General features: G+C 33.3%; 1 protein-coding gene and 1 pseudogene across 1 annotated transcript; one reads left to right on the top strand and one right to left on the bottom strand.

Moving 5' to 3' along the window:
* Positions 1–2,081: 2,081 nt before the first annotated feature.
* Positions 2,082–9,298, bottom strand: LOC141835887 (YTH domain-containing protein ECT4-like; annotated as a pseudogene).
* A 1,612-nt stretch (positions 9,299–10,910) lies between these two features.
* On the top strand, positions 10,911–11,594 carry LOC141836159 (protein METHYLENE BLUE SENSITIVITY 1-like). Its single transcript, XM_074723582.1, has one exon. It carries the CDS (start codon positions 11,022–11,024, stop codon positions 11,334–11,336), a length of 315 nt encoding a protein of 104 aa, XP_074579683.1. The 5' UTR covers positions 10,911–11,021; the 3' UTR covers positions 11,337–11,594.
* Positions 11,595–12,972: the final 1,378 nt, after the last annotated feature.

The following is a 12,972-nucleotide window of genomic DNA, read 5'->3' as shown; positions in this document are numbered from 1 at the left end:
TATGTCAATTCAAATTTAGTATATTTCTAATTGTTAAAATGATATATTACATTTATGTATATTAAAAATTAAATTAAGGCTTGATTTTTTTTAATAATCAAAAGTTTGGGCAAAGCATTTTAATATGCATGTAACATAATATCATATTACTATTTTAATAGTTAAATATGAGAATTCAATGCATTTGAAACTGTGAAGATTATGCGATACTAATTAACTCATAAAATTAATAAATTATTATATTTTCCAACTTTGTGCTTTAATAAAAAATAAAATTCACCATCTATTAACCACTACAAAAAAATATTATTTTATTTTAATCGAAATTTAACTTTTATCCATTTTAATAAATACGTTACATCATAATTAATTCAACTATTCATTGCATCATAAAAGATCCGAATCACATCGCATCATATCTTATCATTATTAATACTTTTTGTTTGGTAGTTGGGGATTTTTTGGGTAGAACGTCAATGACTAGGATTGAGTAGGATTGTAATTGAGCATTTTTTTTTCGCAAAAGTCAAAAGTTTTTTTTATAAATTTTTTTAAAAAAATATATCTTTCATACGTAAAAATTTAATTATTTTATTTTAATCATAATTAATATATTAAAAATATTATTATATTATCAAAATCACTTTATATTCATCAAAATTATTTTAAAATAATTATTACTTAAATAACTACTACAATTCTCTTAAATTTTAAAATCTTAAATCCTAAAAGCTAAATAATATTATTTCAAAATACTCTACTAACGATCAACATTATTTATACATCATCAAATTATTTTAAAATAATTATAACAGCTACCCAAATAGCACATATAATACTATAAATATATAATAGAGCACCAATTTAATAATTTTTATAAACTCCTTAAATATGGGACACCTTTTCTTTTTTAAAAAAATCAAACTAAATCAAATAAGATTATAAATTGAATTAAAATATCAAACCAAAATTATCATTTAATTTAATTAAGTTTAAGTTGAATTAGGGCTTATAAAAAAACATCTTATATAGCACAAACACTATAGACATCCTTTTTGCAATTTAAATTTTGGTTATATAATAACAAAGAACTGAGATATAAATAAAGCTATTCAACATACATGTCAAATATTAAATTTATATTTTATCAATTTTTGTAACAAAAAATCAAGATCAAAATCATATTGTATAACAAAATTCATCAAATCAAACTACAAGAATCAAAAAAAAAATCAATCAATTCAAAATTTTGGATCGAACCAAATAATATAATAGATTACACTCTTTTCATTTTGTAATCTTTTACATGAAATAAGACATTAAGCTAGTACAAAACACATGTGATGTAACATACTGTAAGCTCATCAATATCAAAAATATTTATCCAATTCGATCCAAAACACAGTATCAGCTTCACAGAATGCTCCAAAACAAGAAGCTTGCATGGGATTTTACAAAGGATCAAACTTGTTTCTAAGAAAAGTTGCTTTAGTATTGAAGGAAGATACTTAATCCATTTAAACATGTACTCAGCTCAATCACATTTCCTGGCTTTGGTAGATCATTTGCCATGATAAGAAAAAAGAATAGACTTATATTTTTTCACCGTTCTAGAGTATCATAATCCTATGAGAAATTTGATCATCAAGATAATTCTCGAAAAATAGGAAACTATATCAAACATAGGCATGTACACATCAATGAGTTGTTTAACCAAATGCAATCATCGTTATGCATTGAAATTCTATGGGAAATGAGAATTTACTTACCTCTTTGGCGATTAAGCACAAAAGAATTGAACATGGTTAGGCTCGGCTCGGCTTACTTTCGTTGCTACTCAAGCCAACCAAGTTAGGCAGACCTGAAAAGCAACCTTCAAGATACAAAAATTAGGATTATCTAAGTTCCTTACTGTAACAGAATGCACTAAAGAAACCTACTAAAGAGGAGTAACCAGCAAAAAATTAGGACGTAAGCAGCATCAAGAGCCTCTTGAACATATCAATGTGATAGAACTTTCATCTAAAGCTTCTTCGAAGTAATTAATGTGCTGTAATTGCAAGAACTAGGATCAGAAGGAATTGAAACTAAGATGAGCCAAATTATTATTCTCTCATTAGAATGTGACTTTACAGAAGCTGGCAGACGTCTGCTCATGGTTGCCAGAAAAAGAAAATAAATAACAGAAAAAGGAAGGAAAGAGCTTGTACTTATTTCACCCTTTTCCTTTTTTTTCCTTTATTTTCCTTTTTCATTATCAATGACCGACGAAATGTACAGCTGCTTAAGCAATACTAGAACTTACCCTACTCAGCAGCTCATCAATTCCTACTTCACTGAACTAAGGCATCAGTAATTCCAGACATTAAGATGCAACTAGAGATTTATAACTCTTTCAGATCTTACTAAGCTACTAGTTACTTGTAGTCACAATGGCAGTTGCTGGTTTTATCATATCATCAGAGTTTGGAGAAATGCCAATGCTCAGGGAATTATTTTTATCTTTTGACAGATCAGCATCATCTCTTTCTTCCAATCTCAGAGCATGAGCAAAGTTTTTTGAAATCTGATTGATAAAGGCTGCTAGGGTTCCTTTGGTCATCCCTAAAAGCTGCTGGAACAGACCTTGCTGAGTTAGATAGCTGATGCTGGAGGGCCTTCCTTTCCTGCATGGCTTTCTCTCTCTCCTCATAAAACTCAAAATCATCAAGAATTGATGCTTCATATTCGTGCTTCTTAAAAATACTTAGCATCTCTAAACCCTGTTCCAGTTTCACCTGTGCATATTAAAACAAACTAGTTTTACTACTACAGCAAAAGTGTGCATAAGGGGTGCAAAAGATAAACAGCTATAGACAATGCAGAAGGAACCCTAGATTAAGATTTAAATATGGAAAATTAGAAAATGACTTCATGCAGAAATTAAGTGTCTACATGACTAGTGTTTTGGAGAATCACAGACTATCTTGGATAGCTAAGTTCAGTGTCCTGTCTGATTCATCCAGTCAACTCTAGTTAAAACATCTCAACTGGTATGAACCACAAGCCATTAGACCAGATTAAGCATCGGTGTCATTCTTATTTATTTATATTTTCAATATATCAAGAATTTGTAGATATAAAAAGAATTACGAGAAAAAACTTGGCTAGTGAGACTGGGTCAACCGCAAACCAATTGGTAAACTAGTTCATTGGTCAGTCAACGCATTGCATAATGTCTGATAGGGTAGATTTGCAAAAATAAACCAATGGGCACCGAGAATCATGCACATGCATATTTTTTGAAGATCATTCAAAATTGACTAGTATTCTTAATAATGAAAAATCCAATCAACTATGGATAAATCAGTATTTAAGCAAATTAAAGGACACAAAAAAAACCGAATTTGTAAAACCAATTATTTCATTCATCCCATTTTGACCTATTGAATAACTCAACAAAATTCCCTAAATACAATCCAGTTGACCCAGCTGTAACTTCTGAGGTTAATGTTTTGCTAAAAATAACATTGCAACAATTGTGCAAAACATTAATGAAAGAGGCAAAAATAATTTTTCTTTGCTTGGATGGAAATATGAAAGAAAAACATGAGAGAAAAGTGGGCATGCTTTCCCTACACAAGGTTTCCTTGTGTACAAAAATTATGTCAACTAAGATTTTAAATTGAAGTATTTGATTCCGCCCAACAAATGTCACTGAGTTACATTGCAAGCAATGGGCATTGAATCAAGCAAGCAATTACATCAATAAATCAAAAAACAAAAAACACTCACAATTACTCACTCCCCTTAAGATACTAGATTTCAGCTGTTTTGAGGTTTTCTCTCTCTAAATCTTATGAACCCTGTCTCAGTGGCTTGATCTGACCTTCACTTGTGTTGAAGAACTCTAATGGAGTATGGACTATAAATATCTACGATGAAATGCTTGACAACTCCTAATGTGTTACTATCTTTTTGGTCTCGGCTACAAGGTATCCTCACACGGTCACACCATACTGGATCTGACACCCAGTTCAGAAAAGGAACGACAAGGTTACACCTCTCACAACAGTGCTTTTCTACAAATGTGAAACCCTAACCTTTGGTGAGAAGTCATCTGGATCTAACTTGCTTAGCACTAGATCAAGCAACTGTTGCTAATGTGTTACTATATTTAATGTGTTCGATAAATAGCTTTGCTAAATTAAATACTTTCACATATACTTTGCACGAATTTTGCTTGATTCAAATACCTAAAAATTAGACTTGATGATTGACTAGTCAAAATGAGAATCTTACCTCTTGGGTGTCTCTGCTGTTGGTGACAGGCTTATTGTCATTATTTTCAAGAGTAATATGTCGAAATAGATTGTTGGGAACATCTTTCACAATATGCCACTTGACAGGGAATTGACCATTCCACTTGTCTTGTTGCCAGTAATCCACACTTTTTTCAAAATCAACAGGTTCGATCATTTCAGCTACGCCACAGAATTGTGCACTTGCATTTACCTGTTTATGATTGGCAATTTTGTGTAACAAGAATTAGCATTCTGCCAATATACTAAAGAAAAATAAGTTATTTGACGGCAAAGAGTCATTGCAGGGAATTAAGCAAGGAATCACTGCATAATGAACATATTTAGTACAGAAATTTGATGAAGTAAACAGGACATAAGAACGGAGTTACCGAGAAAAATAAGAAAACTGGGCATGGATCTTCTTTCTTTTTTGCTTCATGGTATGCGGAATCTAACTTTCGGTTGCCATTGGAAGTGCTAGCCCAAACACCATATTTGATGCTTTTGTGAACATTATCCTCAGTGTAAGATTTAATTATAAAAAATTTGGCATCCTTGTATTCTGTAACAAAGTCAGGACTATTATATAGATTATGATCAATCCCTCCAGAACTATTATTTGGATTCTCCGACAAAGGAATCTTTTCAGTCATCTGATTCTTTCTATTTGCCCGTGGCCCTCTATTTTGTTCATTAAGAAAATCAAGAGTGCCATTGCAACTGCACAACAAAGCATTTCCTAATCCTCGCCTCCTACCTTTCTGGACATCAACAGCTCCCTGATCCTTAATCTCTGAGTTGGGAAAAGATGTACCATATCTGTTACTGTGATATATTCCAGGAGGATAACCTCTTTCAATAGGACCCGCAGAAGACCCAAAACCATATGAAGATTTCTGTTGCAGTGAACCCTAGAAGTAAAGGGACAATAAAGTGAATATGCCATAAAGAAAGCCAGTATCCACAAATAGTTAGAAGAGAGCACAAACCACTACGTGTTCCATAAATTTAGTTTGAACCAGCTTGAGGCAAAGTGTTAGAACATATGTAAATATGTAAAGTAGAGAGGGGATATTTGTAATATTTTTTTATGTAATCAATAATATATATATATATATATATATATATATAAGTAGTAGGGAGATGATTGTGGTGAATATTCTCCCAATACAAAAATAACTAATATTAACTTGAAAGAATATGTGCAATTAAGCTAAATAACTTTTATCTTTTCTTGCTACAAATGAATCAATTATTTTTAACCTATTTATTTAAAAATGAAAAGGAAAAATCATATAGAAGAAAAAGTTCAACCTGCAACACAGCACAAGAAATGTGACACAACACAAATAACTGAGATATCATAATATGCTTTCAAACACAATGGTATAACTATATAGTTTCCATTTTATCCTATATGACAAGGCATGAGAAAACACTACCAATCCAAAAGGCATGGTACTTTGTCCAAAAGAGAGAGCACCAATGGGTTGTGGTGAAGCAGCTGATGATAATAATGGAGTTGCAGACCCTGTCCCTTCTGAGAATCTCAACCAATCTGAGCAGAAACAAACATGAATCAAAACATCAGACCTCAATGCAGATTATTTTTTAAAACATATATATAAATACTGTATATCAATAGTACTACCTCCACCAGAAGAGTCATATGATAGATGATACCCAGGTGTTGGACTGAATAGGTTAGCATTAAAATTCAGGGTACCAGCAGGGAATGATCCTTGTTGATCAATTGGCATTGTCCAATCAGCCTGTGAAATTGGAATTGCAGAAGAGATATTGGGAATATTGATAGGAGATGGCTGTTGGTAGTATGCATCTGAGAATTGGAATTGTTGAGTGGAATAAAGCTGACCATCTCCACTAATAGAAGGTAGTGGGGTCATGACAGGCGAATATGAGCCATACAGCATCTGAGGGATATAGCCATAACCAGGGTATACCAGTGACGGATTCTCATTATAGACACCCTATATAGAAAGAAAGCTTCATAAGAATCAAACAAATAAAACATAGAGATAGGGTCATTGTCCTTATTTGGTTATTCATACTCACAGTTTGACCAACATCCAGGCTTTCAAGATTTAAAAGGCGAGAGTGGCCTTCCCAATCAATAGTTGGGTTCTCATATCCTGGAAAAAAAAGCATGAAACTATTAAAAATTGTGCCTGAATTCAAATTCATAATCAAATAATCTGATTTTTTTATTGGGGCAAAAATGTGTTTGTATCCAGTTTCAATTTCATAGTCAAACACCAAGGAGTTAGATTAGGACAACACAAACACAAACATGGAAAATGAAGACAAAAATAATTAATAGCAGAAAAGTACTATTATGGTTCTTAATAGTAAGGTTCTAAGTACTGCATGCATTAGTCTTATTCATCCTCCAGATAAACTAGCATATGCATCATTTTACTATTTAGAATGAAACAAATGTGCACATCTCATATAGGTCAGACAACAACATCGGCACAACTATAATGAAGTATAAGAAAACAACAAAAAATAATGCAGTAAAACTTTGAGAATCTAGAGGTTCAACTTAGAATCAACTTATCATGATAATGCTAAAACACTCAAAAGTTGATAGTTTAACTAAAACTAACCTCCATAAAAGTATTGTGCTTGAGGAGCAAAGGTAACTTGCGGGTATACCATGTTATTGTCACCAACTGCATCAAATGAACCCAAATTCCCTTGCATATCTCTTGTGATATCCATGCTCTTTGAATTGTGTGAAGCATCAAATGTTTTTACTTTCTCATCTTTAATAGATGGTGACTGATAGAAGATTAAAGTTATCGGTAGCTAGAAATTGTACATGCACAAAATAAATATTAATGAAGAGGTTACCTGTTTCTTTGCGATGTCAACAACGACTGGCTTCTGTATGATGTTTGTGATTAACAGTGTCAATGGCTACATCAGTAACTAGAAGTTGTGAATGGAAAGGAATAAGTGCTAATGGAAAAGTTACCTGTTTACTTGAATTATCAACATCAACTGGTTTTTGTTCAGTGTTTGTGGTTGATAATGATAGTGGCTCCATTGAGTCTATTAAAGAAGCAAAACAATATATTAATTATATTCTAGCATGTTATGGAAGAAGACAAATGCAAACTACTATAAAAGCACATATGAGCACAATTCAAAAGTTAAAGAATTATGCCACAACCATACATGTGTGAGAGATATGCATGTAAATACAAGTTCACAAATAGGTAGGCTGTAGATTTCAATATGTCCCAAACCTCAAAGATTACAATACATCTCAGACATCAAATTTTATGAAAGGCGACACTTGTTTAAAACTAAAATTTACTTTATCTTAGTAGCTTAATAATGTGGCATCTTTATTATATACTTATCTAAAAAATATTAGAGGAATTGTAATTATGAAGTTACATCTCCAACAAGATTAGAAAATTTATACTTAAAGACAGTAAGATTGTGTTCCCTCTTATAACTAACTTTTCTAACAAAATAACAAGCAAGTTATACATGTACTCCATTTTGGGATAGTTAAATAATATATTTCCACATTTATTTCACTTAATAATTTTGTTAGGATTTTATCATTGTGTATGGTATGTGGTATTATGATTACATATTCGACCTCTATTTTTTTAAGAAAAAAAAATGTATGGCATGTATCAGGCTTTATACCTATTGTATTGAGCTATGCATCAATCTTGACATATTAGCCATTCAGTATGTCTCATATGCATCACCCAATACAACAAAAGATTTAAATTTAACAAAAATTGTGATGTTTCCACATATTGTCAGGTTTATGACTAACCAATGTTTAATTCAGATCAACTCAAATAGACAAAAGCCTTGTCATTTGAAGTAAATAGTACCTAACAATCTCAAGATAATACATGACACTCTTGACTAGAAAGGACATTTTTATAAGAAAAGAATTCAATATATCCTAAATATTATTACTAGAGACCCAACGAAACAAGGGTTTGGTGCCTAGTAAAGATTTTAAAATGTCCTAGTTCTTTCCTTCTAATAAGTCTGAATGACAAACTCAATCCATAAGTAAAAAATCTTCATCCAATATTTAGCATGCAACTATTTGATATTTTATGGATCACAAAATTATATAGCTCATTGCTTATGCATCCAAAATATTTCAAATTAATCAAATTGTATCTCTCAGTATTATGCATATTTTATTATATCAATACCAAAACTGACTGACATTACTTAATATCTATATTGTTGTCCATCAGAACAAGTAGGCAAGCCATTATCCCATACAATCGTTGCCCTTGCGCTTCAACCTCTCTAACAGGTCAAATAACAAAGACTCACACGACTCGTTGCAAACTGTTCTGTCTCAAATACTTACTGACGCACGGAATTCAAACTGAAGACTGATCGTCTCCATAATCTCCAGAATTATGCAAATAAATAGAGGGCGTGTATCATAGACGATGAGTAAAAGAGATTCTTCACACCAAAACCCTAACATGGTTACAGATCTCTCTTCTTTCAATTAATGTCGTAAATCTAAAATACAGGGCAAAACTTAAACAAAGAATACGAGCATTCAAAGGGAGATCTACAAAAACTCCCAAAAAGGCAAGCCGGATCACTCAACTACCCAAGTCCTCAGATCGCACTAAATCAGAATACGGAAACATAAAAAACAAATAATTTCCCCCCCCCCCCCCCCCCCCCCCCCCCCCCCCCCCCCCCCCCGTACTTTAAACCGCAATACACAAACCGAACCCCAGAAGCAGCAATCTTTCAGAATCAAACATGAAGAAGATGCAAAATTAACGGCCGTGCAGACCCGGAAACCCATGAATCTGGTGAAAGAATAGGGGGTACCAATACGATCCGGCACCTGTTGCGTCGCCGCCATCTCGAACCTCGATCTCCAGGCTGGTCTTCTTCCAAAAAATTAGAAAGCAAGCAATCTCCCTCGTCGATCCCTTCGCTTGCGATCTCGTCGCAGGGACCAGCGGGGAGAGGGTTTTGACACTATGGAAGCGGATGAATCAGACAGTTATATTTATCGTAGTTCGGCCTAATTTTTAAAATGGCCCCTGAAGTCCAAAACATTTTTAAATGTTTTATTAAATGTAGAAATACTCTTCAAGTTTAATTTAAAAATTATTTATTATTAATGGATAAAGGCATTTTAATAATAAAAAAGAATCAAGAGATATTTTAATGTTAGTAAAATTTAAGGGTTTTTTAAAAAGAAAATTCTTCCTTAATAGTAGTAAAAGATAAGGATAATTGACCAAATTGATATAATTTATGTTCAAAAATTATATTTTTGATATGATAATGATTCTATACAATTTTAATATAATTTTTATTTGTAAACTGATTTACCAATAAAATTATTTGATGAAAATATATAAAATCTATCAAAAACTAATTTAATTCAGCCTAATTGTTAAATATGTAATATTTTTTTTAAATCCCTTTAATGTTGATCCAATATATTTACAATCAGGGTATTCAATTATTATGTCATCTGTCATGACCAATTATAATTTCTCGATTTATCTTCTCATATATGGTCGTGGGAGTGACCATGAGATGCCACTAGGATGGTGAATTCTACCTTTTATAGAAGAAAAGTGTATTCAATTATTATGAGCTAATTAATTTTCAGGATAGATCTAATCTCATATTCCACTCACTAAATAAATTTAGAAAATACGGTGACTCTTGATATGGCAATCCAGCATTATCAATAGTTCAATCGTTATATATTTTATGTGGGAAATTGAATCATGATTATTTGAGAATACACTCTATCTTTTAACACCATATCCAATTTTGAGAGATTAATTTTGATACTTTCGAAGCATAGTTAAGTTGGTTATGATAAAATAGAGTTGCAGAAAAGGGCAAGAGTTCAAACCTCGACAAAGACGATATAATACTTTTTTCTGTTATGACCAACTACAACTCATAGATGGTTATAAAATTGACCATGTAAAACCGCTCATAGATGGTTATAAAATTGACCATGTAAAACCGCTCACGAGGCCCACGATAGAGGAGGGGCAATTTGAGGAACACAAATAAAGGCAATGATAGTTCAACTTTTTGAGTAAAGTAACACACACAAAAATTGATGAAATATATAAAACTAAATGATGTTAAACATTTATGAATTTTTATATTTAATTTTTATTTTTTTCTTTTATTTTTTGCCGAAAGTGAGTTTGTCCAAGTCACTATGATAACTTTACTTAAAAAAAAGGAAGAAAAAAAAAGCTTCTTAAACTTTAGTGATAAGTACTAATATAAAAGTACTTCTTTACAAATGAAAAATAAAAATTGTATAGTAACAAAAACAAATTAAAGTGTTTTTATCAAATCCACTTATCATTTTTATTAAAAAGAATAGAATTCCCTACCACAAAATCCATTATGAAATTATAACTCTTTCAAGGGGGGAATATGCAAAACTTCCAAACGGCCCCGGTTTTGATCACGAATTCAGCTGCGGTCCGGTCAAAAGGTCTCCGTGATTTAAGTCGTGGATTAAGTCGTAGGCGCTCGTTACTAAATTTGTTGTAGATTTCCCCGAATCCGATTTAATCGAAGCCGACGATCGACAGGGACAGGCATAAATAATTGGCCCGCGATAAGGATTAGGGTTAGGGTTCGACTTGCGGCTTTGCGACGACCATCGGAGGAGGAGGCTGCGGGAAGGCGATCGAATCAACCATGACGGGGAAGGCGAAGCCGAAGAAGCACACAGCGAAGGAGATCGCTGCGAAAGTCGACGCCGCGACGACCAATCGGGGCGGCGGCAAGGCGGGGCAGTTGGATCGCACCGGACAGGAAAAGGGCGGCCACGCCAAGCTGGAATGCCCTCTCTGCAAGACCACCGCTCCCGACATAAAGTCCATGCAGATCCACCACGACGCCCGCCACCCCAAGATCCCTTTCGATGAGTCCAAGCTTGTCAACCTCCACGCTACCGTCTCCGTTGATGCCTCCAAGCCCCGTCCGGGCGTCCGCGGAAGCCACAAGAAGTAATTTTGTTCTATGTTTGTCCCGCAATTCTCGCCTATACCTCTACTTGTTATAGTAGTACCTCCGTCATCGTCGTCGATCTACATGCTGGCCTCCCTTTAAATATTTGTTCTTGTACTTTTAACGCGCCTAAGCGATCAGTAATGGTGTGTCCATACGTTTACCGTATCTGGTGATGAGAGGCTAGGGACATGTGAATAAGCTGTCAAAGTGTTGGATGTTTAACTTTATTAATACCTATGCTATTCCTACTTTTATTAATACGTTTTTGCCTGAAGTTTGGTTGTGCCAGATTTTTTTGTGTGTCTCATTCTAGATTCCATCTCTGTGGTTGATGCCTGTTAAGATTTTGTTTTTCCCCAAATTATTTGAAATAGCAACTAGTGTTAGTAAGGCAGATGTTAGACCAGTCTTAATACAAAGTGAAGAAAGTGCTTTAGGAATCTCAGTGAACAGGTCTAGTTCGGTTAGAAACGACAATGCTAGGGGGTTGAATGTGGACAATAATCTAGTGGTAGAACTGGTATCTAGAGTGTCTTGAATCATGGTAGACTATTATGTTGTGTATGTGGATTAGCTAGCTTATAAAGCCATTATAATAAATTAAGATATCTGATTGTTGTGTATGCTGCTACTTTGTAGTATGGCAACTGAAATTTTGGAGGTCAAGGAGCCATTTGTAGCAAGTGAGCAAAAGATTGAGAATTCTCTTGATATTCATACAAATATTGTATTAGGAATTTAAGCCTATGCGAACTTACATATTAGTTTTATTATGTTTGTCATTGTGCAAGTAGTATTATTGCCTCACAAGGAAGTAACTCCTCTGATTCTTGCTGTTACGGGGAGAAGAAATAGTGAGCTTTTGTATAAGTTAAAATTTTCTGATTGAATGACACTAAAGAAATAAAATCGAAGAACAGTTTATAGATCCAACTCACATATCGGGACTCAAGCATGTTTAATATTGTTTTGGTGTCGAAATATGGTTATTGATTGGCTTTTAAGGTTTTGATGGCAGTGATTTTTTTTTAAAAAAAAATCCCATGATTTCATTTGTTTAATTGCTGTCTTTAATACTTGACAAAGCCTTATGTTCACTCCAGTTGTTTATGTTTTATCACTGCTGCACTACCAAATTTTAGCCTTCTAGATCCATAGCAAACTTGGTTGTACCAATTTCTATGTCAAAACATTTTAGCAGGTTGAGATTGCTGCACATGTATAATATTGTGCAAAAGATGTTAGTGTATTGGTATCGTGTAGGTTAATTATGGCATAATTTTGCCACTAAATGATGCTTATCTTGTTTTTGGGAAATAGTTTGTTCTCGTATTTGAGTGTGTGATCATCAATTTCAAGTATCTGTTTGATCAGTTTTAAACAAATCTTGTTATGCAGAACCTATATATTTTTGAAAGACCATCATGAGATTGCAACACTGACCATTGAAATGAACATTATGACTACAAAATAGTTTCTGAATAAGTTCCTTGGCTACTTTTGAAGAGAATAAATTGGTTATTCCTTCTCTCCTGCAATTCTTAACTAGTAGTGTTATGTTCTATTACTCCATTGTCCCCCACTATGTGCAATAAAGATGCTAATTAGTTCATTCTCCTCCACTCTGTGAGCCATT

The sequence above is a fragment of the Curcuma longa genome, chromosome 10, assembly GCF_044706935.1.
Source record: "Curcuma longa cultivar G26 ecotype Majalengka, Jawa Barat chromosome 10, ITB_CL_G26_1.1, whole genome shotgun sequence".
Lineage (NCBI taxonomy): Eukaryota > Viridiplantae > Streptophyta > Magnoliopsida > Zingiberales > Zingiberaceae > Curcuma > Curcuma longa.
Note: the sequence above shows the minus strand (reverse complement) of the source record. Positions and strands in the feature narration are given on the sequence as shown.

Coding starts and splice junctions, on each gene's coding strand:
- LOC141836159 (XM_074723582.1), top strand. CDS start 11,022: ATGACGGGGAAGGCGAAGCCGAAGAAGCACACAGCGAAGGAGATCGCT.